This window comes from Trichoplusia ni, chromosome 23 (assembly GCF_003590095.1).
Source record: "Trichoplusia ni isolate ovarian cell line Hi5 chromosome 23, tn1, whole genome shotgun sequence".
Lineage (NCBI taxonomy): Eukaryota > Metazoa > Arthropoda > Insecta > Lepidoptera > Noctuidae > Trichoplusia > Trichoplusia ni.
In genome coordinates, this window is record NC_039500.1 from 2,698,148 (window position 1) to 2,720,138 (window position 21,991).

At 34.5% G+C, this 21,991-nt stretch overlaps 2 protein-coding genes across 2 annotated transcripts; both read right to left on the minus strand.

The window, feature by feature from the left end:
* Positions 1-1,102: 1,102 nt before the first annotated feature.
* On the minus strand, positions 1,103-8,042 carry LOC113504780 (zinc carboxypeptidase-like). Its single transcript, XM_026887218.1, has 6 exons — positions 7,721-8,042; positions 6,972-7,365; positions 6,547-6,661; positions 2,113-2,333; positions 1,772-1,856; positions 1,103-1,431 (listed from the first exon to the last, which is right to left on the minus strand). The coding sequence occupies exons 1-6, from the start codon at positions 8,005-8,007 to the stop codon at positions 1,166-1,168; spliced, it is 1,368 nt and encodes a 455-aa protein (XP_026743019.1). The 5' UTR covers positions 8,008-8,042; the 3' UTR covers positions 1,103-1,165.
* Positions 8,043-8,275: 233 nt separating this feature from the next.
* On the minus strand, positions 8,276-11,718 carry LOC113504779 (zinc carboxypeptidase-like). The gene is made up of 6 exons (XM_026887217.1): positions 11,412-11,718; positions 10,622-11,021; positions 10,243-10,360; positions 9,692-9,912; positions 9,165-9,249; positions 8,276-8,678 (listed from the first exon to the last, which is right to left on the minus strand). Exons 1-6 carry the CDS (start codon positions 11,696-11,698, stop codon positions 8,407-8,409), a joined length of 1,383 nt encoding a protein of 460 aa, XP_026743018.1. The 5' UTR covers positions 11,699-11,718; the 3' UTR covers positions 8,276-8,406.
* Between the last annotated feature and the right edge of the window lie 10,273 nt (positions 11,719-21,991).

Here is a 21,991-nt window from a genome sequence, read left to right on the forward strand (position 1 = left end):
ATAGAGTATGATGAATATTTTATATATTATTGAAATATGTAATATAATCGTCCGTGTTTCGGAAGGCACGTTAAATTGTGGGTCCCGGCTGTTATTCCTACATCTTTGACAGTCGTTACAGGTAGTAGTTAGAAGCTTGAAAAGTCTGACAGCCAGTCTAACCAAGGGGTATCGTGTTGCCCAGGTAACTGGGTTGAGGAAGTCAGGTAGGCAGTCGCTCCTTGTAAAACACTGGTACTTAGCTGAAACCGGTTGGACTGGTAGCCGACCCCAACATAGTTGGGAAAAGGCTAGGCCGATGATGATTTAATATAATTTTGTAATGCCTTCTTTTGCTGTGCCCTAACAGGGTCCATAACATTGTATCTAGCTTTAAGCCTCTTTAACGTCTTTTGTAACATTATGGAATGCAAATAAATATATTATGAATATGAATATGAAATTGGTGAAAAATGTTTAAGACCCATTCTACTCCATATCTTTCAATGTCTCGCTAAAACCGCCTCCTATGATTTGTGCCTGTGACGTGTCACGTGATTTCAGTCACACGTCACGCTGGGGGCGCGTCGTTTATTATTATTTACCTTTTTGTCTTCAAACACGAGAGGGTTATTTTTAATAATAGCGAAGGGTTGCTTGTTGATGTGTCTTTCTGTCAAGGGGTAAGATTGGTACTTAATGAGAGTTTAGGTTTGAGAGAATTTTGAGTTTGGTTTTACTTAGTCACTTTGTTTTCTTGGCAAGATATTGGAGTGAAGGGATGAAGAAATTTCTTATTTTCGTATCTCAGTGAGGATCTCCATATTGAGTGATGAAGGGTGCTTAAGTTAGGAACTTTTTGTATGTTTTGTGACTTTGACTATCTGACGTCCTCAACCTTGGCAACACGATAGTTTTTTTATAAGACTGGTTGTATTTTCTAACTTATAAGGAATATCAAAAACTCCTTATGACGTAGATGGTCACCCATCCATAGACCACATTAAGCGCAGCTTAACTTGTGAGCTATCAACTTGTGCAAATGTAGCTTAGAAACGAGTTCCTCTCCACATTACAACATCTTATAAATTGATGGTTTTGGAAATAAAAACAATCATAAAAGTAACTGTTATTCAATTTTATTGCACAAAAATTAGTTTCATAAATCTTAATCACTCTTTAATAGTTACATGGCTAGCAACAACGACATGAGGCATAACACAACACTGTAGAAGATACGCCCTGCTGAACTCGCTACCCTATAGTATCCCAACCCTCTGGTCACTTTATCCATCTCCAATAAACCAGCCATGATCTCCTCGTTGTTCAGAATGATCCTCTCTGGAGGAAGAAGGAAGCCGTACTCTCCAACGTCACGGAGCTCAAAGAGGTAGACTATAGGAACTTCTGCTACTCCCTTCACCCAGTCGAAACTTGAACCGCTTACTGCATCTGGAAGTAAAAGATGAGTTTTAGGTACCTTAAGTAATAAATAATAAGACTATCCTCTAAATATCCCACTTTTGGGCAGGATGCACTGCTCAGATAGATAAATTTTGAGCTTCAAGTAATCCTTATTATTTTTCAGACTTGTTAACTTCATGTTAATTATTTCCTGGTCACCAAATTATCATCAAGGAATATAAAAATGGAAGGAAATGGAATGGAAATGTCTGGGAAGTTTTAAACGGAATTCCAAAAATCTTCAACTTTATATTGGTAAATAAAACTATTAACTCAGAACATGCTACCATTCAGTGACCAGTTTTACTTACTATTTATTACAACTTACATAAAATTTCAGCCGATGTTCCCACTCGGTAGACAGTGCCGTATTTTTCTCGAAGTTTATCCATTCCTCTCATGGCAATTTCGAACTGAAGTTAAGACGAATATAATGTAAATAATTTCTAATTTATAACAACCAAAAAATAAATAAAAAAAGAGTTCTTGTTCTTCAAAAAAATATTACAATGATAAGATGTTATCTCTTTATACGTGAGCAAAATTATTTAAGATCCTAAAAACATGCTTAAAACATTCATAATTTACTTTTAATTACAAGAAGAAAATCAAATTAAATAAAATTTCCATATTTTTTTTAACGGTATCTAAAAATAAACAATTGCTTACCATATTAGCATAATGAGGAGCCTGCAACACCTCCTCGCCTTGTACATGACTGTATGGCACTAGAACCATTTGGGACCATGAATGAAAAGCGAAATAGTAGACCATGTTGCCTTGGTTCTTTAGACCCAGGACATAGTTAGCGATGGCTCTGGACTCAGGTTCAGAGAATTCCACTGGTCCAGCGAAAGTTTCTTGACAGGCATCTAAAGTTGCTCCTACAGCTGTAAGAGAAAAAGGTGGAAGTGAACAACATGATGAGTTAAAGGTTCGTTGAAAAACAAACCAAAAAAAGCTGCATAAGTTGTTGAATGTCTAAGCCTATTTGATGTGTGACCTGTAGAGACTGTAATTTGATCATATTTTAAAAACTTACTAAGAATAATTTAATATACAACACTATAGATTTTCGCGAAATCTAGGAATCTATGAAATCAATCAAGAATGTATTTCTAACTTAAAGAGGCTTCTAATGAGGCGCCACTAATAGACAAGAGTCAGGTAGCCTTCACCCTTCAGACTAATGATTTTAATCATAGATAGCAGCTCTAAAGAGGAGACACAAGCAGAAGAATTAAAATGCACTGAAATTGCTTTACTGTTCGGTATGACTTTGTCTTGTCAGAAAGTAGATTAAATTAATGTTAGGACTAAGAGAAATTTATACCCACAAGATTTTGAGTTTTCTAATAAAAACGAAATTATTCGCAAGAAAATTTTGATGTCGCCTTTTTTGAAAAAAAAAGTGTTATGTTATTTATAATCGAAAGTGAACTTGAACTAAAACTCACGATTAAAGTTAAGTATGTCAATATAATGGATGTTATCAAAAAATAAAAGTGGATAATGAGTGCGCAATTATCAGATAAAAAAATTACACGAACGATAACACTGATATAAAGACTACTATTTATTAACTAGCATTAATCCGGTACCTAACAAATGTATAATCTTAATCATTTTATAAACTATAAAAGAACAGGCGAAAGAAATAGAAAGAGGTAAAAAATGTCTTAACTAAGCCCTGGAACTAAGGAGGCATAAAGCTAAATTGAGCCGTTATAAAAAGACGCAAAGCAAGTCGTTTATACACAATATCTTTCGGATCCAACAAACATTAATCCACATGAGTTTAAGAATTGTGAAAATAATAAAATCAACAATCCCGCTACCGTATCTACGATGGGCCTTAAACTTATAAGCTTCAAAACAAGTACATTTATGGAACCTAAGAAGTTAATGCTGATTTATTATAATTATTATATATCACGATTATTGATTTATCTAAGCTTGTCTCTAATGATAACCAAAGATACACCAAGATAAGAATTTCTATAGTTTGACTAGCTGTTGCCCGCGACTTTGTCTGCGTGATTTTCAAGATGTGAAAAAGTATGAAGTTTAATAATAACAATCATCGCAAAAATATAATGCAATATTGAAAATGAAACACTTTTTTTTACATTCTAAACTTGCTTTTTTATTTCTAAATTATTAGGAATCTTGAGCGGCCCAAAGACTATCAAATGTTTGAATCAAACACATTTCATCGTTTACGATACTATCCTGGTGTCAAATATTTCACAGCTGGTTTAATGACTTTTTCTTATTTAATCCCAAAAAGAGGGGTTTATAACTTTGACATATCTGCCTGCCTGTCTGTCTGTGACATCATAGCTTCCGAACGAATTGAACTATTTTAATTAAAAGGTGAATTATGTGCAAGTGTTCCTTTAGACACATGTTTGACAAATCGAGCCGTTTAAAAATAGGAGGGGATGCAAGTAGGAAAAAATAACAGAAGGTATAACTCAGTCTTAGCACTGCTGCTAAAAATGTTTTACTTTCGAAATTTTCCATTTACTAATTGGGTGGGTTATGATTTTCGAGCACGTCTGTTCTTGGGACGGCCTACACCTGAAATTGCTAGACGGATTATGACAGTGATTATGAGGTATCATAAAATTATTATTGTACTGTAACCAAAGAGGTAAACCAGAACCATATTACTGAGGCCCCGTTCGTCTGTCTGTCACCTGGCTGTTTCTCAGGAACAGAGATAGCCAGACAGTTGTTATTTTCACACACCATGTTTTCTGACGATATAAAGAAGATGTAAAATTATTTTTGTGGACGGAGCTGGTGAAGTGAGAGTCGGGCTCGGTAACTGTGGATTTTACATAGTATCATAAGATATAAGATTTTGCAAAATTGCGCCCAGATAAACGGTTTCTTGAAACACGTTGTGTTTGATTGTCCTCTTAATATTAAAACTGATCTTCCTCACAAAAAGTTGGTAAACGTGTTATCTTGGTCCCCTGGTGTTTTCATCATGATTTGCCTTTAAATTGCTGATAAATAAATAGCGTGATAATAAAAAAACTATCAGACACCCCTTTTTTTTAAATTGACAATGACAAAAATCTGAAGTATAGGCTATGTGTAATTTGTGATGTTACGACAAAGCAAAATATAAACATAAAAGTGACTTCATGCGCATGAGTTCAATTTACTGTACCAATTTACAAAGAAAAATTACGTATTCTATTCGTTAACCTACCTGGCGATCATTGAAGTAAAATACCTGTCCCTACTGCATAAATGGAACTTAAATAAAGACTACATGAGGTTGGTTATGAGGTTACGCTGTCGATACCGACAGCCAAAATGAATTTTCCAGACATTGTATGACGGATGTAAGTGCTGATAGCTACACGCTATTATCAGCCTTATTGGAGAAATTTCCAAAAATATGTTCCCAATCCTCGTCGGCTTAGCTTTGGGATCTCAGACACTCATTCAGTCTCGTTCCTTCCCCTGTTTTTACCAGGCTACGAAAGAAGAAAATTTTAAATAAATAGAGATTACAACAAATTGCCAAAGGATTTTTTGGAAGGACCACGTGTGCGGTCTCTGTAATGGCGGATGTAGACCGATCAAATCGTTAAAATATTGAAAAATCACAGGTATCAGTAGACATTATTCTAGCAATAGATACATAATGTCTATTCTTCTTTTCTAGTCAGTTTTTTTATCCGAAATACTTTTGGCCTATGTAATGTTGCAAATTTAAGAAAAAAAAATGTTGCTAGTTGTTACAGATGAACCAAGGTAATAATTAACTGTATCGTTCAGTAATTTTTTGTTACGCATAATTATAGATGAGATCAATGTGAACTACATGCAACTTTGGGTTGAGTGTCACTACGAATGTTTTGATCTTGAAGTAGCATCGCTAACATTACCGAGCTAAAAACATAGGTATATACTCCTATCGTAAATAAATACAAAATCATGTTACGGCATTCCACATTTGAACTTGAGTAATTTTAGTACATCAATGAAAATAAAAAGAATTTAAGTTTCTTCTTTCAAGAATGTACCGATTACGGTAACAATTGCATAAAAAAAACGTATTAGTTTATGTTTCTTTTATTTTACTTGTGAAATAGTCGCGGTAGGCCTATATAGACTTGAAAGAGAATAAAATGACTAATTTTGTGAAAATTATTTATTTTAGAAAAATTCTATTATTGCTCTGCCAAAAGTCTTAAGATAAATAGCGTGATTTTTTTTTGTAAATTGATTACCGTGCTGCCTACTACTCAATGGGGTGAAAATACACCTCATAATTGTATTACACGATGTTACGGGTGAGTCCAAAAATTTAAAACTTTACTGCTCATGCCCCCTGCATAGTAGCGTTATGGTTTTTGTATATTTGTTGTATCATGTATACGATAAGGTTCATGCAAAATTTGAACGAAATATATTCAGTGGTTTATGAGATAATTTGATATTTGTTTATAGATATAAAAGGCTCCTGCTCACCCCCTGTAACGAAAAGCGAGATAATAAGTAAAAAGTATGTTGACCGGACCTCTTGTTGACATTCTCTAAAAATTTGAATCAAATCTATCCAGTACTTTCCGAGATCTTTCCGGACATACATACAGACAAACAGACAAACAGACAAACAGACAAACAGACAAAAATTCTAAAAATCATATTTTCGGCATCGGAATCGTTCGTAGACCACCCTGCAATTATTCTTTTTTTTAAATATTCAATGTACAGTTTTCACTTTTCTACAATTTTATTATATGTATAGATTACAAAACAAAAGCGTATCGCATTCCTCAATGTATATATACTTGATATTCATCATACAAGTTTTTCTTTTACTGTTAATCTTGAAATTTTAATTGGAGTCACATTAGATGATTATGAGTTTGGTGACATGATATTATTATCATGTTCATTGATGAACCCAAAAGTTGGCCATTCGTATTGTTCATTATTGCAATCCCATGTTCGGATTTTAACTCATCACCAGTTACCACCTACTAGAAGCTATGCGATTTTAAAGCTTGTATTTAATTTTTTTTTTTCATTAAATCTTATTTTAAAAATTTGTTTATTAATATAAAAACTCACTCATCCACATAAATCCGAAGTTTCTGTTCAAGTCAATTCCGTTGCTCATATCGGAACTTGCGGAGCCGCAGGTTGTATGGTTCGCCGTATTCCTATTCTTTCTCCACATTCTGTTCTGTAAAGCAAATTAAACCTTATGGTATTTACCACTCGACTTGTTTTTGGTGATTTAATTTTTTGTACAAGTTTGTTTATAGTGTATTTCATGGACAAGCGCCGATGACAATTATTATTCTGATGAAGGATTCAATTAAGAAGATTTTAGATTTAAGCACTAACTACATACATACTTCACATGAGGCCGGTTTCGTAGGAGAGAGTAATCTGATTATGTTCAACTATGTTCAAAATAGTAATATCATAAGCTCTTACAGTTCTTATAATGCCATAGGCTACTTACGTTAGATATGAATACATCTACTTACATCAGAGAAAGTATAGGAGTAGCCATCAGGGTTGACAACAGGGAAGATATGCCACACGACATTTTCAGCAAGGTTCCTAACTTCAGAGTTGGTACTAGTCAAGAACTCGTTGATAATATAAGTGACAGTAGCAGGAGAAATCCATTCCCTAGCATGGATTCCACCTTCAAGCATACCAATGACTGGATTTTCCTGTTTCTTGAAGTCGATTTTGACACCTCGGATGAATCTGCCTTCGACAGAGTTTCCGATGATGAGGGGAGTGACGACATCAGGGAATCTTTGCGCGATGCTGTCAAGCCAAGTGTTGATTTCTTCCAAAGAGAGGTAGTAATTCCAAGAGTAGTTGTTGAGGTTTCTGTCAAGAGGGCGACGCTTCTGAGCATCGATTGCACTGTAAATTAAATTAAACAAGAGTTAAGACAGAACTAGTGTAATTGAAATTATTAGTGTTTGTCATAATTTCCACATTTCTTAAACGTTTCTTATACGGAAGATGGCTTCAGGAGGTCCCAGCGGTCGGACATTTATTTGCCGGCATTATAATAATATGTTGTTATAGAACTCTAAGATCATTTAGATTATATTTTAGTCATATTCAAATAACAAAAACGTCAAAAAACATTACATGATATAAGCTGATGATGAAATTTCATATTGATGTTCAACATTGACTACTTTATTTTACACTCTTTTGAGGAAAACCCAAAAGATTAAAATTACTAAATTATCTCAATAACAATACTCACTCTTGTACGTTATCGATAGCGACTTTGGTCGGAATACCGACATTCTTGAAATAGTTTTCGAATTCCTCTTGATTCTTTGGCGCCACCATAATCTTCACATCACTATCTTTAGCAATTATATCACTCCAAAATACATAATCTACATTCTTTTGTAAATCCAAAAGTATTTGTACTTCATTATCAGTTTCAGGTACTACTTTGTAAACTTTGTAATTCTCATAGCTTACATATTCTGCATTAATAGCAGTTCCTATAGCCAATACAAATAGTATTTCTTTAAATTTCATTATGTGTGCCTTCTCCCTACGTCCTAATTGAAGTGAATTACTTGAATAATCTATGACAATAAATTGATTACAGCTTTATCTAGTTTGATAACCGGTTTTATTAGTTTATGAAAATTACACGTTACATGTGTGACGGACTTTCTGATAAAATATTTACAATTCAAATCATAATTGTCAGTCGTAAATATTTAAGCTCTAAATTTCATAATTGCAAAAACAATATTAACATTAATCAGAAGGCTTCTATGGTAAATAAGAAATCGTTAAATGTGCGAACAAAGATTTTAATGGCATTATCGCTAAGACCTAAAGACGCAAGATAAAATAAATGGGTTTGGAAAATGAAACAATTTTCACACCAATAAATATTATTACAATTTACAACATTCAAAATATTAATTAACCTAACAAAGACATGACAATTCCAAAGGCAACTACAACAGCAGAAACTAGTACTCTGCTAGCTCCAGATGTGTGAGCGTAATAGCGCAGGGATCTTGCAGTCCTGTCCATCTCAATTAATCCATCCATGTTTTCCAAGGCTGTAGGTATAATCTGTTCTGGGGGCAACAGAAAACCGTACTCACCAAGGTCGCGAAGTTCGATAAGATATGAGATAGGTACATTCGTGTAGTATTTTACCCAGTCAAAGCTTGAACCGCTCATAGGATCTGTAAATAAAAAAGAATTCTTTGCTGTTTATCTTATTTTGACGGCGCAGATACCAGAGTGGTAGAGGTCACTACGAAAAATTCAGTGTGCGAAGTGTGTCGGGGATCAATCTCCGCTTAGGAAAATCATTTCTGTTCTCAGTCTGGTAGTCTTTATGCGTGTGACTTAAATGTTTGTGAAAGCCCCGCGTTACACAATTTAATAACGTCTTAAAGTAATAATAGGTGTCTGTGCAATGCACGGGGCAAAGCGACATCTCTTTCAAACCCTACAATACTTATAACTTAAAAAAAAACACGGGTAATAATTATGTTTTTTTTTGTAACAATTCATCTGATTATGGACACAGGCAAACATTCCATGATTCATACTCCACCAAAATTGATTTGGTTGATTGGAAGCATTCAGTCTTATCCAAATCAAAGCTTGGAAAGGCTGGATAGAAGAACTTTTGAAAAATTAAAAAATAAATATATGAAACTCACACAAAACGTGTACAGATAGACCCACTCGATATTCAGTTCCGTTTCTTCTTCTCATAGCGTCAGAACCCCTTACGGCAATTTCAAACTGAAAATATTGAAAATAGCTGTGGAGTATCTTCAGGACATTACGATTAAATTATATTATTATTGCTCCTGTATTGTACTTATAATATCGAGTTCGGATATAGTCAATTGAAATCGACTCTAAAAGTCGACGCTAGCGCTAATTTGACCAGTAGCATGAGTTGGAACTAAACTAGATCGATAGCTTACAATGATGATAACACTCGCCACTCAATCATGTGTTGCCTCGGTAGTGACATTTCAGGACCGAATCGAGTACCAAATAAATTCAAATCAGAATCAAAAACAGAACCAAAGAAACCGGCTTCAGGAGTAAGTCTGTTGAAAATATTACTGGGCCTAATTGAAAGCAGAGCAGACTGACTCTTTATGATCAAAACATTTTTCATCAAGTAAAAGGTGAGAAATCCTGAATCAATTATTATTCAAAAAGGTTTTCTTACCATATCACCATAGTTTCCAGAAAGCAGGGCACCGTCACTTTGAACATGGCTATAGGGCACGATAATAAGTTGAGTGTAAGAATGGTAGGAGAGGTAGTACATGAAGTTTCCTTTATTCTTGAGAGATAGCGCATATTCGGCAATAGCTTTAGTTTCAGGTTCCGAGGCCGGACTTGGGCCCGCGTATGTGTTAGTGCATGAATCATTCGAGGCACCAACAGCTGTAAATATTGAAAAGCCGCTTATAATTAGAACTTAATGCTTATTGATCATGTGTTATCTCAACGTTTTATAGGAAATAACTTAGTCGTGTATATAATGAAATGCCAAATCAAAGATTTTAGATTCGAATCCCTTCAGTGCCCGTTACCTTTTTGCATTCATTTGCGTATTATTAACCAATTTCACTTACTAAATCTGGTAAACAGAGGAAAACGGTATGCCTAAGATTTTTTCAAAGGTTAAAAGAACTTACATCAAATGAACTCTGTGATTTTAAACCTTGCATAAGGTAAGGGGAATGTGAAATAGATGGACAACTAAAAACTTACTGGCCCATTCAAAATCAAAGTTCCTGTTGAGGTCCACACCGTGGCTCATGTCATCGTCCACTCCTTCGGCGCAAGTCTTGGCGCTAGCTGGACTCCGGTTCTTCCTCCACATACGATTCTGAAAGATAGAAATTATTTTTATCTATGAAATGGATTCCTTCTTCATCGCAAATTATATAATCAGACTAAATCAACCTTGTAGTTTTAAATTATCTATGCCATCTCAAGGATTTGATGACTAGACCTTATAATCTAACTCAGTTTAAAAAATTGGCCATGTAAGTTTGTCATTATACATGACATGGCCAATTTAAAGACGCAAGCGTACCTAAGAAAAGACGACAAAGCCAGAAGTACGAAAAATAATAGAATTACTTACATCAGTAAAAGTGTAAACATATCCATCTGGATTCACAACTGGAAAGACATGCCATTCAAAGTTTTCTGCCAAAGCCCTGATTTGAGGATCGGTGCTAGTTAAAAACTCCTTGATAAACCAAGTGACAGTAGCTGCTGAGATCCATTCACGTGCATGAAGAGTACCTTCTATCATTCCAATCGGTTTATTGATTTCGGGATGGTAATTGATAATTATTCCTTTGATATCTCGGTTTTCCAATGATTTGCCCATTACTACAGTTTTGACCTCGGTATGATTCGTTTCTAGCTCGTCTAACCACTTATAGATGGCGTCAAGGTCATGGTAAGCTGACCATGAATAGGATAGGTAGGTATCAGATGCTCTTGAGGTTGCTGGTTTTAGTTGGTCGTTGATTACTCTGGAATTAGAAATTTCAATCCTCGCGTTTATTCGCTCACAATCATTGTTACTGGGCCCATAACCTGATAATAATTTACACAGTGACGTTTTGTCATAGACAGCTTTTATTACAGAACGCACATTAGTACAAACAGATCGCACTAGTCAGGTATATTTATGGTTTGTTATCACATGTAATACTAACAGCGTTAGGGTGTCCTGCACGTGTGTCATGAATATTTTGAAAATAAGCGACACAAGGTTGAAATTACTTAGTAAAGGAAACATTTATTTAATGTTAAAAAATGTCTGCTAAGCCACAGCATTATTAAAATCTACAAAGAACTTTCATTGAATACATAAAACATATTAAAACAACTATATTCCAGTTATTAAAAAAATTACTTACTTTTGAACATCGCCGATGATTTCTTTAGCTTCAACATTTCCAACCCTAAGTACTTCTTGAAACTTCTCAAGGTTTTTTGGAGATACCATAACCTTGACATCATCTTTGGCTTTAAAATATTCAACCCAGAATTCACCAAGATTCGAATAATATACGTCATTTAAAATATCCACCTCTCTTTCATCTTTAGGAACTATCTGATACAACTTATAGCCATCATAGCTTTTCTTAACAGCATCAATTGTGTACACAATTACTAAAATTATTAACACATTTTTTAACAACATTTTGGGTTGATGCCAGACGTGAAGTGTAAATATCATAAAATGATAATTTTGTAATTGAGACGATAATTTTATTATCTGATAAGATAGATGGTGGGAATCGTTACATTTCATGCCAAACAGGCAATTTGTGATTGATTCATCCATTTATAATTGGGTGATTGCGTACGTTTAGGTTATCTTTGCGACCTTTGTGGGATTTTTTTAGCTTGTCTGTTACAGAGTATATTCAGTATCGTCAGAAGCATTCTCTACTAGCCATCTAAGAGATGATGAAGTGAAACAAAAAAAAATTAAGATCATAAGCCAACTATAAAAAACTATTCTGACTAAAAAACGACTTTTACAGTGTTTTCGCATTTCATAAAAGTTTAACTTTATACCCCTTACTGCAATCATAATAATGATTGAAAATGTTGTTATTCAGTCCTTAGGTAAATGTGGGACACCATGACCCGTCTGTCAGACATGGACACATCCTCATACATTGGCACAATTCTTCAAAGGACGTAGCTTCAGCGAACTAAGGGCAGTAGAGTTCGAACCCCTGGTTGCCTGTTTTAGAATTACCTAAAAACGTTGCAAGTTGAGTCCACTGACCGACTGGGATCACAAAAAAAAATGGTCTGACAATATTATTAAGATCCTGATTGTTTATTCTCAAACCTCAATAGTAAGAATTCCTTTATCTCCAAAATATGCCAGGCTCTCCACAAGGTAAAAGATAAGTCGAAATTTCATAATGGAATTTGGAATTTAATTTTATAAACTATGGAATCGCGCAAACAAAATAAAATACACGATTGTTCAACAACAGTCCGGAGAAACTTTGCAATTTTATCTCTGCATCTGGTGTCATCTTTATTGTAATGTGTTAAGGGTTATTTTCGTTTGACCTAGTTTAATGTTTGGTCGAGTATGCCTTTACTTGGTGTAACTGTCTTCCTGTACAATTGCTTGTGGTACATCTGTAGTCGTTCGTAGGAACTTATGCACAATGAGAATTATTTTGGCATATTTATTCGTTTGTTTATTTGATCGTTTTGAACGCAGAAGTTCGTGAAACGGAAAAAATATATAAATTATAAACAGTTTACAGAAACTCGAAAACTGGGTCATGCTTTCCTACCTATTTTATTTACATAAAAATACTTAGGTATTTACAAAAAAAAGGAGAAAACTAACCCAAACTTCGAATTTTTGACTCTTGTTTATGTCATAAGATAGAACATTCTGTTTCCCAAACTTTCGTTTTCTGACTTCAAAAGCTGATTTTTCAAAAAAATGTGTTCCAGAATTCCACATGCCATTATATAAGGCGCCTTACACACTTGCCGCTCGCTCCCTGGGTGGGTCAGAGCAGCACAATTATATTTATCGCCGGGTACCGCCGTGTCGTCGGTCCACGCATAAATCAGCTCATGTACGATGTCGATGTGACGTGTCTTCGATGCCGGATTGCGGCGACCGGCCTGCAATGGGAACGGTCTTTTACATTTGCTATTTGAATTTCGTTCTTTCTTATTAGATGTTGGATTGGAGATATTTTATTTGCGGAGTTGCTTAATTTTTTTTCTTGGCATTGTGAGTGCATTTTGCGTACAATGATTGTATCGAGTAAAGTTGTTTATGGAACATTAAAGTTACATTGCAGTTTTGTCATTAAAGTGATGAGTATCGAGTATCGTTTTTTATAGAATTTTTTATTTCGTTTCTTTCATTGGTTTTTGCCCTTTTTCTCTACATTATTACGGCAAGTTCATTAGCTTCAACTTTACCCGATTCACTCACACACTATACATGTCATTTTAACACATACAATTTTGGTTATTTATTATTCACATAGGTTTAAGTAAACGGATTGTGCAAATCTGCAATAGCCGTGGTGCTCAGCCTAGGATATTGATGAGTTCAATGGGTCAGCAAATTGAATGCAGGTATGTAGAGAGCTTGGTTCGATAGAGCCTATAATAATAGGCATTGTCACAATATGTATTAACATAGTATAAGGGTTAGGAATATCTGTGAAGAGATTAAATCCTATAATTTGTGCAATAAATAAAACCTCTTCGGACACTCTTCAAAAATTCGTTTTTAGTCTTGTAAGTAGAGCCTTGAGACTCTACTTTTACTATAAACTTTTAAATCAATCAAGCATTGACAGAAAATTTTTGATATATTTTTTCTGTACCTAGAAAATGAACTATCGGCTGATTGAATAAAAAAACACAAGGATTAAATTCCTTAGTGCGTAGAGCATTCGGGCATTCAATCCTTGTATCGCAATTGTGGGTCATAAAAATCTCTTGATTAAATAATTTTCTTCTAATTTGACCGTTACCGAACAGCTGTTTTCTATCACCCGTCATCCCTTATCATCAGCCGATCTTGATTTCTCTTTAGCTTAGCTTTAGCAGCTTAGACGTCGTATACCTCAAATATCTTGAACAATTTCCAATTGCCTGCCGCTCTACATTATGATTCTACCTTAAAGGGCTAGGCAGGAACAAAATAATTTACGATCAGGACTCTACCTCTTAATCAGTGTTGGTTCATTGTTAACTCGCTCAGCACGGAATAATGGCGCCATTGTCTCTTAGTATCGCGATAAGTATGTGGTGTAAGTTATGAACGAGCGGTGTAGCATTTAGCGTGATACCAGCCTCTAGGAGGGCAAGCTCTCGCTTTGAGTTAAGTGGAAGGGAGAGTCAGAATTTTACAGACTAAAACCTACTCATGTTTCTTCTTCTGCTCTTTGTTTACAGGGGCTGTGGTAACCTTTTCAGACAATTCCGCTTGCCCGCAGTCTAAGAGTACACCTGCTGATTACTTTTGACAATAAAATTTGAAATGAAACTTAGTAAAAAATTAGAGTATGTTTCCTAATTAATTTTACTCAGCAAGAGACTTAGGAATCAATTTTAATCAATAGTATATTCTCTTGCCACATTTGTTCTTGTGGACTGGGTGTCTAGACTGTGGACAATGATTAAAAACATTACCTTCAGGGTGCAAACTGCAGTGACGTGTATAAAACTCATTGTACAGAAAAAAACAGTACAATTTTTGTCCATACAAATGTTATGAAAAATAAACAAATGAGAAATGAAATTTGGTCACCCATCCAATTTATTACATTAGCAATAGATGCTTAACCTTAACTTTTATTTTCATAATTCATTATTATTATAGGCGACTGATGCAAGATGGATCGATGACATATAAAGGTCTCGGGTCGAGTCTGGATGAAGCTAGCACAGGACCGTAGAAAATTTCACGAGAAAAGGGAGGCCTATGCCCAGCAGTGGAGGATAAAGGCTGTGGATGATGATGATGATGATAGGCGACTGACGTAAAAATATGTAGAAACATTAATCTTTCGTTCCAAGTCCTTAGCGAGACTAATAGCTTGGATCCAGTTATCTCGCTAATTCTTATGCCTTTAGCATCTTAAGTTCCTATACCAAAGCGCTGTATCAAACTTGTTCAAGTTGCTCACAACGCTCTCAAATTGATTTTCTCCTGATAATATAGCGGTGTCCGATTCGATACCCGCGATATGTTTAAGCCTTAATTAATTTGTTTTGGAAAATATTAGGGTCCGGTTTATTTAAGGCACTATTTGATTTTTGATAAAAACAGGATTAATTTTGATCTGGATAGTTATTGATCTTATTGTGAAGAGTTACTGATGTTAAGATTAGCTAATTTTATTGATGACAAAGTCCTGTTGGCCTTGTAATTTCCTTTCATTAGAGGAACCACAAAAATGTTCATTCTAAAAATATGAAAATTCTAGTCATTTCGTTTTCAATATCGCAGATCAAATTTTAATACAGACATTAAGGGCTTAGGCGTCCAAAACCTAATACTAACAAATTTAACCAAAATGATACACCTGAAAGTATCATAAAAAATGATAGCTCACGAAAATGAAGCAAAAAGTAATATTAAGGCTATAGAGTAAGTATGGCGACGTGAAAAATGCTTTCTTTCATCCATTTACATTAATTATAATCTAATCTTGAGTCCTTTAAAGCTTGCCTCGGCCATAGTTTTTTATATCCTTATATAATTAAAAATCCTATCCAGTTGAGCTTGAAGCAAAATACCCCTACCACTTGTTTTTAAATAAAATACACTCGGTAAACACGACAACAGTCAAAAAATCTTTGGCAAAATAATAAACTGTAATAGGTAGGTATCGAATTTATCATTCAGACAAATTATCATGTTATAAGATCAATATATATTTTACGGACAAGCAAAATCGATTAATCGACGATATAAAAGTTTATTTTGCCATGAATTACAAGAGATACCTTTTCCATGCGCCTTCGTCATAGATTGACATCACAAACGTTGACTCAACTCGAAACGACTATAACCAGTTTGTCACTCCATCTTGTCAGTCCAACGGATTGACGGATTTATATTCATCGAGATAGCGAAACTCGATCAGGAGTGGACCAGTGGTAGGGGCCGCAGGTGTGACGTTTCTAAAGATATTATGGAGGGCCTGGCTTCATTTATGACGTTATTGTTGCCGTAAACGTCATTACTGAGCCTCTTGGCTCAAGAATGCGGAAAATTCAAGAGAAAACGAAAAATGTAGCATTTATTTCAGTTTTCAGCTGTTTAAAGTTTAATTTACAGTTCGTATTTCTTGGCATTTATAATATAAAAAAACGGTATAGAATTTACCAAATGTTTTTGTTAGAATTTATTTTACTTTTTCATATTATTTGTAGGGTTGATGTATCGTTTAAAGACGGACAGAATTTCATTGTCATTCACAGAGGTATTTTAATAAATTACCGAGATCTGAAATGGAGATGGCCATAAGAAAACTTAAAAACATTATGAAATATAACGTTATTAACAGTCTTTATTACAGTGGATTCGATTGATGTAATTTCTATGTTTGGGATGACAAACATTTTCTCATATTACCTATACATTCCAATAAAAACTTATCAAACAAAATCTGATAAAAACGAGACTATATCATATCTAATACATCATAGTCTAGAATTAAAATGTATTAATTATCATTACTATGTTTAGTTCTTTAAATATTATTAGATCAGACAGATAACGTAAATCATTTCTTCAAAATGCAAATTAAAATGTTCCTTGAGAAGAAGGCAAAATATGTATATGTAGGCAGATGTCCAAAACGTTAGTCCGATCAAGTTTTAATATTCCTAAAGCTATTCTAAGTGCTGCAGACCGTAACTGCTGGCGTCACTGGGTGGAGTATGTGAGGGTCCCAATGTCTGGTAATGAGCGTACCACCAGAAAAGGAGGTGCTTTGAGAAAGCGACTTTTGAAAATTTATGAAATAAATACATAAATTATTTGTTTACTCACCTGTATTTATCGGGATAGCACGACTAGTTTCGGACCCAACCAGAGGCCTTAATCATGAGCTAACGTGTTGGCGGGGATGTGGGTTGAACTACCTAGTCGTAATCCCAATAAATACACGTTTGTAAACCTTTTTGAAATAAATAAATATGAATCCACTTGTCGAAAGATAATTAAATGGTTGAAGTTCTACATAATATATGCCATTATGCGAAAAGGTATCTTTATGATATATTGTTCCCCAAAACTCAAATTTGAGGTTCATGTTATTAAGATATCTGTTGTCCCTTTGGAATGAGGGATGAAGATATGCATTTCTGGAATGCCTGCAGTAAATACCACGCGCGCACTGAGATTCCTAGGGGGACCAAATGGGTACCCGAATCGGATTGGTGACATACCAACACTTTATCATTACAATGTCCACGTTTATTTATAAAAAGGAGATTTTTTGATAATAAATGTGCACTAGACGGACACCATGAAACACATATAATTAAATCATACCATATTCGCATTTTCTAATTCTAGAGCAATTAATTTTACTATTTTTTTTTGCAACTTCGTCGACATCGCTTGACGTGACACTAAATCTACCCAAAACAAAGTAATACACAGCCTACAAAGCTTCAACATAGAGAAACCGCAGAAGCACGTTCATTACATTCAGAATTTTAAAACAATACATTGGCAGCATCATATTTCGTCGGACGCTCTACTATCAAAACTGTGCCGAAACAATGCATCCTATTTTTTGCTTGACTCATATCGCTTTGTCCGAGATAGCAGTCCATAGCCATACGGTACAGTGCAAATAGGAAAAAAAAATAACCTGAAGTTGACTAACCAGAATTGTGATTCGGGATGTCTGGTTTGTATGCGTTATTCGTTGAATATTGGTAGACTGTTCCAGTAACTGGGTTGACTTATAACGAAATCGGCGGTTTAGAGGAATACGAGATCGAATACCTAACAGAAGAAGTGTTGGAAATGACTTTGATGAATTCCGAATTTGTAGTAGAGCTGAATAAAAAAGTGAGTACCAAAGGAAACAGAAAAAAAAGGAAAAATAAAAATAACACAACATCCTGTCTATGTCAATACAAAATAATAAAAAAGAAAACAAAATTGTGCACACGCTATAATACAGCTAATTATTTGAAAACACTGCTACAAGTAAATAGTGCCGGTAACATATCAATTTTATAACATATCGATAAAATCAGTTTTTAAAAAACGAACACGCCATTCGGAGAGCGCAGAGCGGCAACAAACAATAGGACGGACGCACGTGATTTACGCTCTACACGGATATTGTTGAAATTCGCATCGATACAGCTTTTGTTTCGCCGTCTGCCTTCTTATCGCGTCATAGGGATGGGGATGTCGATACTTTTAGTGTGTTTTACTGGGTTTTCACTTTGATTTACTTTCGTTGTACTTTTGTGTTGTTAGCGTGCGACAATTTTAAGTGTTTCGTGAAGTGTTGTTGTGGGTTTCTGTTTTGAATTTGAATGTTGTTGTTTGTGACGACTTGATGGTATATTAAAAAAGCTTTGACCGTTTTGATTATACTTTAACTTGAATGACAATAGGAACACAAAGTTGTACTACTTTTCAACGGACTTCAAAAAAGATTAGGCTCCGAATTCGTCTGTGCTTTTTATGTTTGTTACCTCAGAACTTCGGACTGCTTGAACCAATTTTGAAGATTTTTTTAGTTCAACCCTAAATAACTATCATTTGGTCTCATAAAGATTGCAATCAATAGTTCTTACTTGAAACGGCTGTATGTTTTTCTGTAACAAATATTACTATGCAGTCTAAACTGCACGGTGGTTTAACTTGGACTTGACAATCGAAAAAAAAATCATATTTTCGCCATCAAAATCTATCGACATAATTATCGATACTAAAACATCACTTCAAAGAGACAATATACCCGCATCCGTTGTACATAAGAGCAAAATATTAAACGCATTCCTATCCTTATCGCACATCGATGTTTTAGTTCACAAACCCTATCTTGTTAAAATCTGACTACGTTAGGAATATAGAAGCAACGTGTGTTAAAACATACCAACCTTGTCTACCGATACTTATAATGATGTATGGTGAAAGCTGTTTGAAAACCGTTAAGATATAAAATATTAGTAGTTAGTCATTTTAAATATTATGCTGATATGTGTCCTGACTAAACTTTAAAGTTTATAAAATAATAATGAATATACTATATGTTGTGAGCGACTTTGTTTGCGCGCTTTGGAAGATTTTGGTTAGGAATATTAACACTGAAATATTTTTTCAAATTAAACCAGTAGTTCCTGAGACTACCGATTTCAAACAAACAAGCTACCTTTTCGGTTTTATAATATTGGCATATTGTGTAGGTAGATTGATAACTTTGACAAACTTTGTGACAATTAGACAGATATTAATATTTTTAATTTCAATAATGTTGTCATAATCGACCTTTTCTATTATTTATAGTTTGAATTTCTCAAGCGATTCACATTTCACAATAGTCTGGACCATAAATATTCGTTAACATTACTAACGGCTATTTTGTTCCAAAACGTTTTAATTTTCAACAGATGTGCAACGGCCTACCGCGCTTCGCGATACATGACGATAAAAACAAATGAAAAACATGACCTTCCATTGTGAGAGCCGCCATTTTGACCGCAAAATAATGAGTTGATAACGCACGGACATAAATTGAAACGAACTGTTAACGGCCCATTGGTGGAACTGTTTGTTATTTTTATAAGGGTAGGGTAAATTAACGAATGCAATTAGTTTGATTATTATCATGTGTAAATGCTTTATTTGGAGCTAATATATCTTCGGAGAAAAACAAACATTGATGGCCATATTCAGATGCTACACTGATTAATAAAATTACAAGACTCATGGGACTAACCACATATTATTATCAAATATCTTCAGCAAAATTGCAAAGACTGAGATGTAAGGCTTCGTAGATTTGAATCCCAACACACCGAATTTATGTGCGAATTAATCAACACCTGCTAAAAATGGTGTAGGATAGATAAAGGAGACTCTTATGTACCAGCATACTCAACACTTTTTAATTGGTCTATTGAGCTTGCTAAGCCACGTCAGAATCCGAGATAAACTAAAAAAACTGTCACCAGGTCTGTAGTACAGAATTTACAGGAAAAAGAAAAACTGTGCCATCGCAAAATGGTAACAGGCATTGAGTCAAAATTACCCCAAATTCTGATAAAATAAAAATAGTATAAAACACCAATATCAATTCATAAAAGTCAGGGTCCATGTACAGCAAGCCGATATTATTTGTTTTTAATTTATTATCTCGAATGTTCCCGAGTGTTAACTTTACCCCAATAATATGATTAATGGAACAATACTTATCCAATTATACCAATTTACGTATTGTATTTCTCTGATGCAGTGTTCACGCTATTTCATATTGAAATTGTTGAATAAAGTTTGGACTACTGGTAACTTATTGCTTTGAATAAATCAGTTGAACGTGTGAATCTTTTTATTGTTTTTGTGTTTTATATTCAGTTTTTTCTGGTTAATTTTCTCTTCAAGCTAGTGGAAGACATAATTGCATAATAGGGTATATACGTCCCACTGCTGGGCTCAGGCCTGTTTCCATATACGGAAGGTTTGAGAATTGATCACCCCGCTAGCTCACTACAGGTTGGCAATTTCAGATTCCAATATTTGGAAACCAGGTTTTCCTCAAGATATTTCCTTCTCCGTTTGTCAGTGGCGTCTGAAAATTATTAAGAAAAAAACTTTGTAAAGACACATTGGTAAATACTTTGTCTGTGTTGACATCAAACCTGTACGTCGTGCATACCATGCCATCACGACATGTAGCAGAAAATAATGTTAGTAGTTTTTAGCCATAAATATTGCACAAATATGTAACTCAAGGGTCCTGTTTAGTTTTTCTTACGTCGTAGGTATAGTAAGCTGTCAAGACCCATAAATGTTTGCAGGTTAGGTTTACTCCAGCGGACAGCATTAAATTTCCTATGAAGAGGTAACTTGGTTCACGATTTGGGGACTAATTTTTCTGTTTCATAAAAACAATGTTCAATCAATTCGTGATGTTCTTTCAACATAGAGGGAATTAGTAAATAAGGAATAAATACTTAATAGCTAATATCGATTTTGTTGAAAGCTTTATAAAATTATCTTGCAAGTACCTAACCAAGATATTAACCAATTCTAAAAATATGTAATTAAAAATGAATCAATTTTCATTCATTCATTTTTAATTAACATATTTTTAGAAAATTTTAATAATCGCAAAATACTTAATTCTCAAATGATCTAACTACAGAAATCAATCAACCCACTTTCTTCAAAAAGTCTCTCTTAGCCTAACCAAGAGTTTAAAAAAATACCTTAGCAAACAATGAAAGATCCCCTATGTCCGTACCCCACAACACTCCACCCCGTCAACCGGCGCGAAAGCCTAGCAGACACCATAATCTAATTCATTTCAGCTTAATAGTGATGCACTTAACGTAAAGATGGGACTTGTCGATCACAATACGTGTCGAAACCTCTTTTATGGAGGCTCTATTATATTACAGCCTCTTTTGAGAAATGCAGTTAGTGTTGAGGTCTTGAGTTGGTGGAAATTCGATTAGGCTGTGGAGATTTGATTTGGGTGGGTGCCTTTGGAATAATAATATTGTTTTTTTATTCTTCCACTTATTGTACGGTTAAGTATTTAGTGGTAATTTAAATCGTCTGTAAGCGTTTGACTTGGCTTTAGACATCCTTGTCTTTTTACCAATTTCTTCGACAATTATCTTTTTGAAATAGGCAAACTTGATATGCTGTGTTAAAGGTCTATCGGTGATGGGAAAATTCGCGAAAAATCTATACAGAAGATAGAATTTGAAATCACTT

What these genes read in the sequence shown, in the direction of transcription:
- LOC113504780 (XM_026887218.1), bottom strand. Translation starts at nt 8,007, where the DNA reads ATGAAATTTAAAGAAATACTATTTGTATTGGCTATAGGAACTGCTATT. An exon ending in CTTCGGATTTATGTGGATGA is followed by an intron (nt 2,334 to 6,546) that starts GTGAGTTTTTAT and finishes TTTCTCTTACAG; the next exon opens with CTGTAGGAGCAACTTTAGAT. An exon ending in CTCCTCATTATGCTAATATG is followed by an intron (nt 1,857 to 2,112) that starts GTAAGCAATTGT and finishes TCTTAACTTCAG; the next exon opens with TTCGAAATTGCCATGAGAGG.
- LOC113504779 (XM_026887217.1), bottom strand. Translation starts at nt 11,698, where the DNA reads ATGTTGTTAAAAAATGTGTTAATAATTTTAGTAATTGTGTACACAATT. An exon ending in ATCATCGGCGATGTTCAAAA is followed by an intron (nt 11,022 to 11,411) that starts GTAAGTAATTTT and finishes TTCTAATTCCAG; the next exon opens with AGTAATCAACGACCAACTAA. An exon ending in TCTATCTGTACACGTTTTGT is followed by an intron (nt 8,679 to 9,164) that starts GTGAGTTTCATA and finishes TTTTATTTACAG; the next exon opens with ATCCTATGAGCGGTTCAAGC.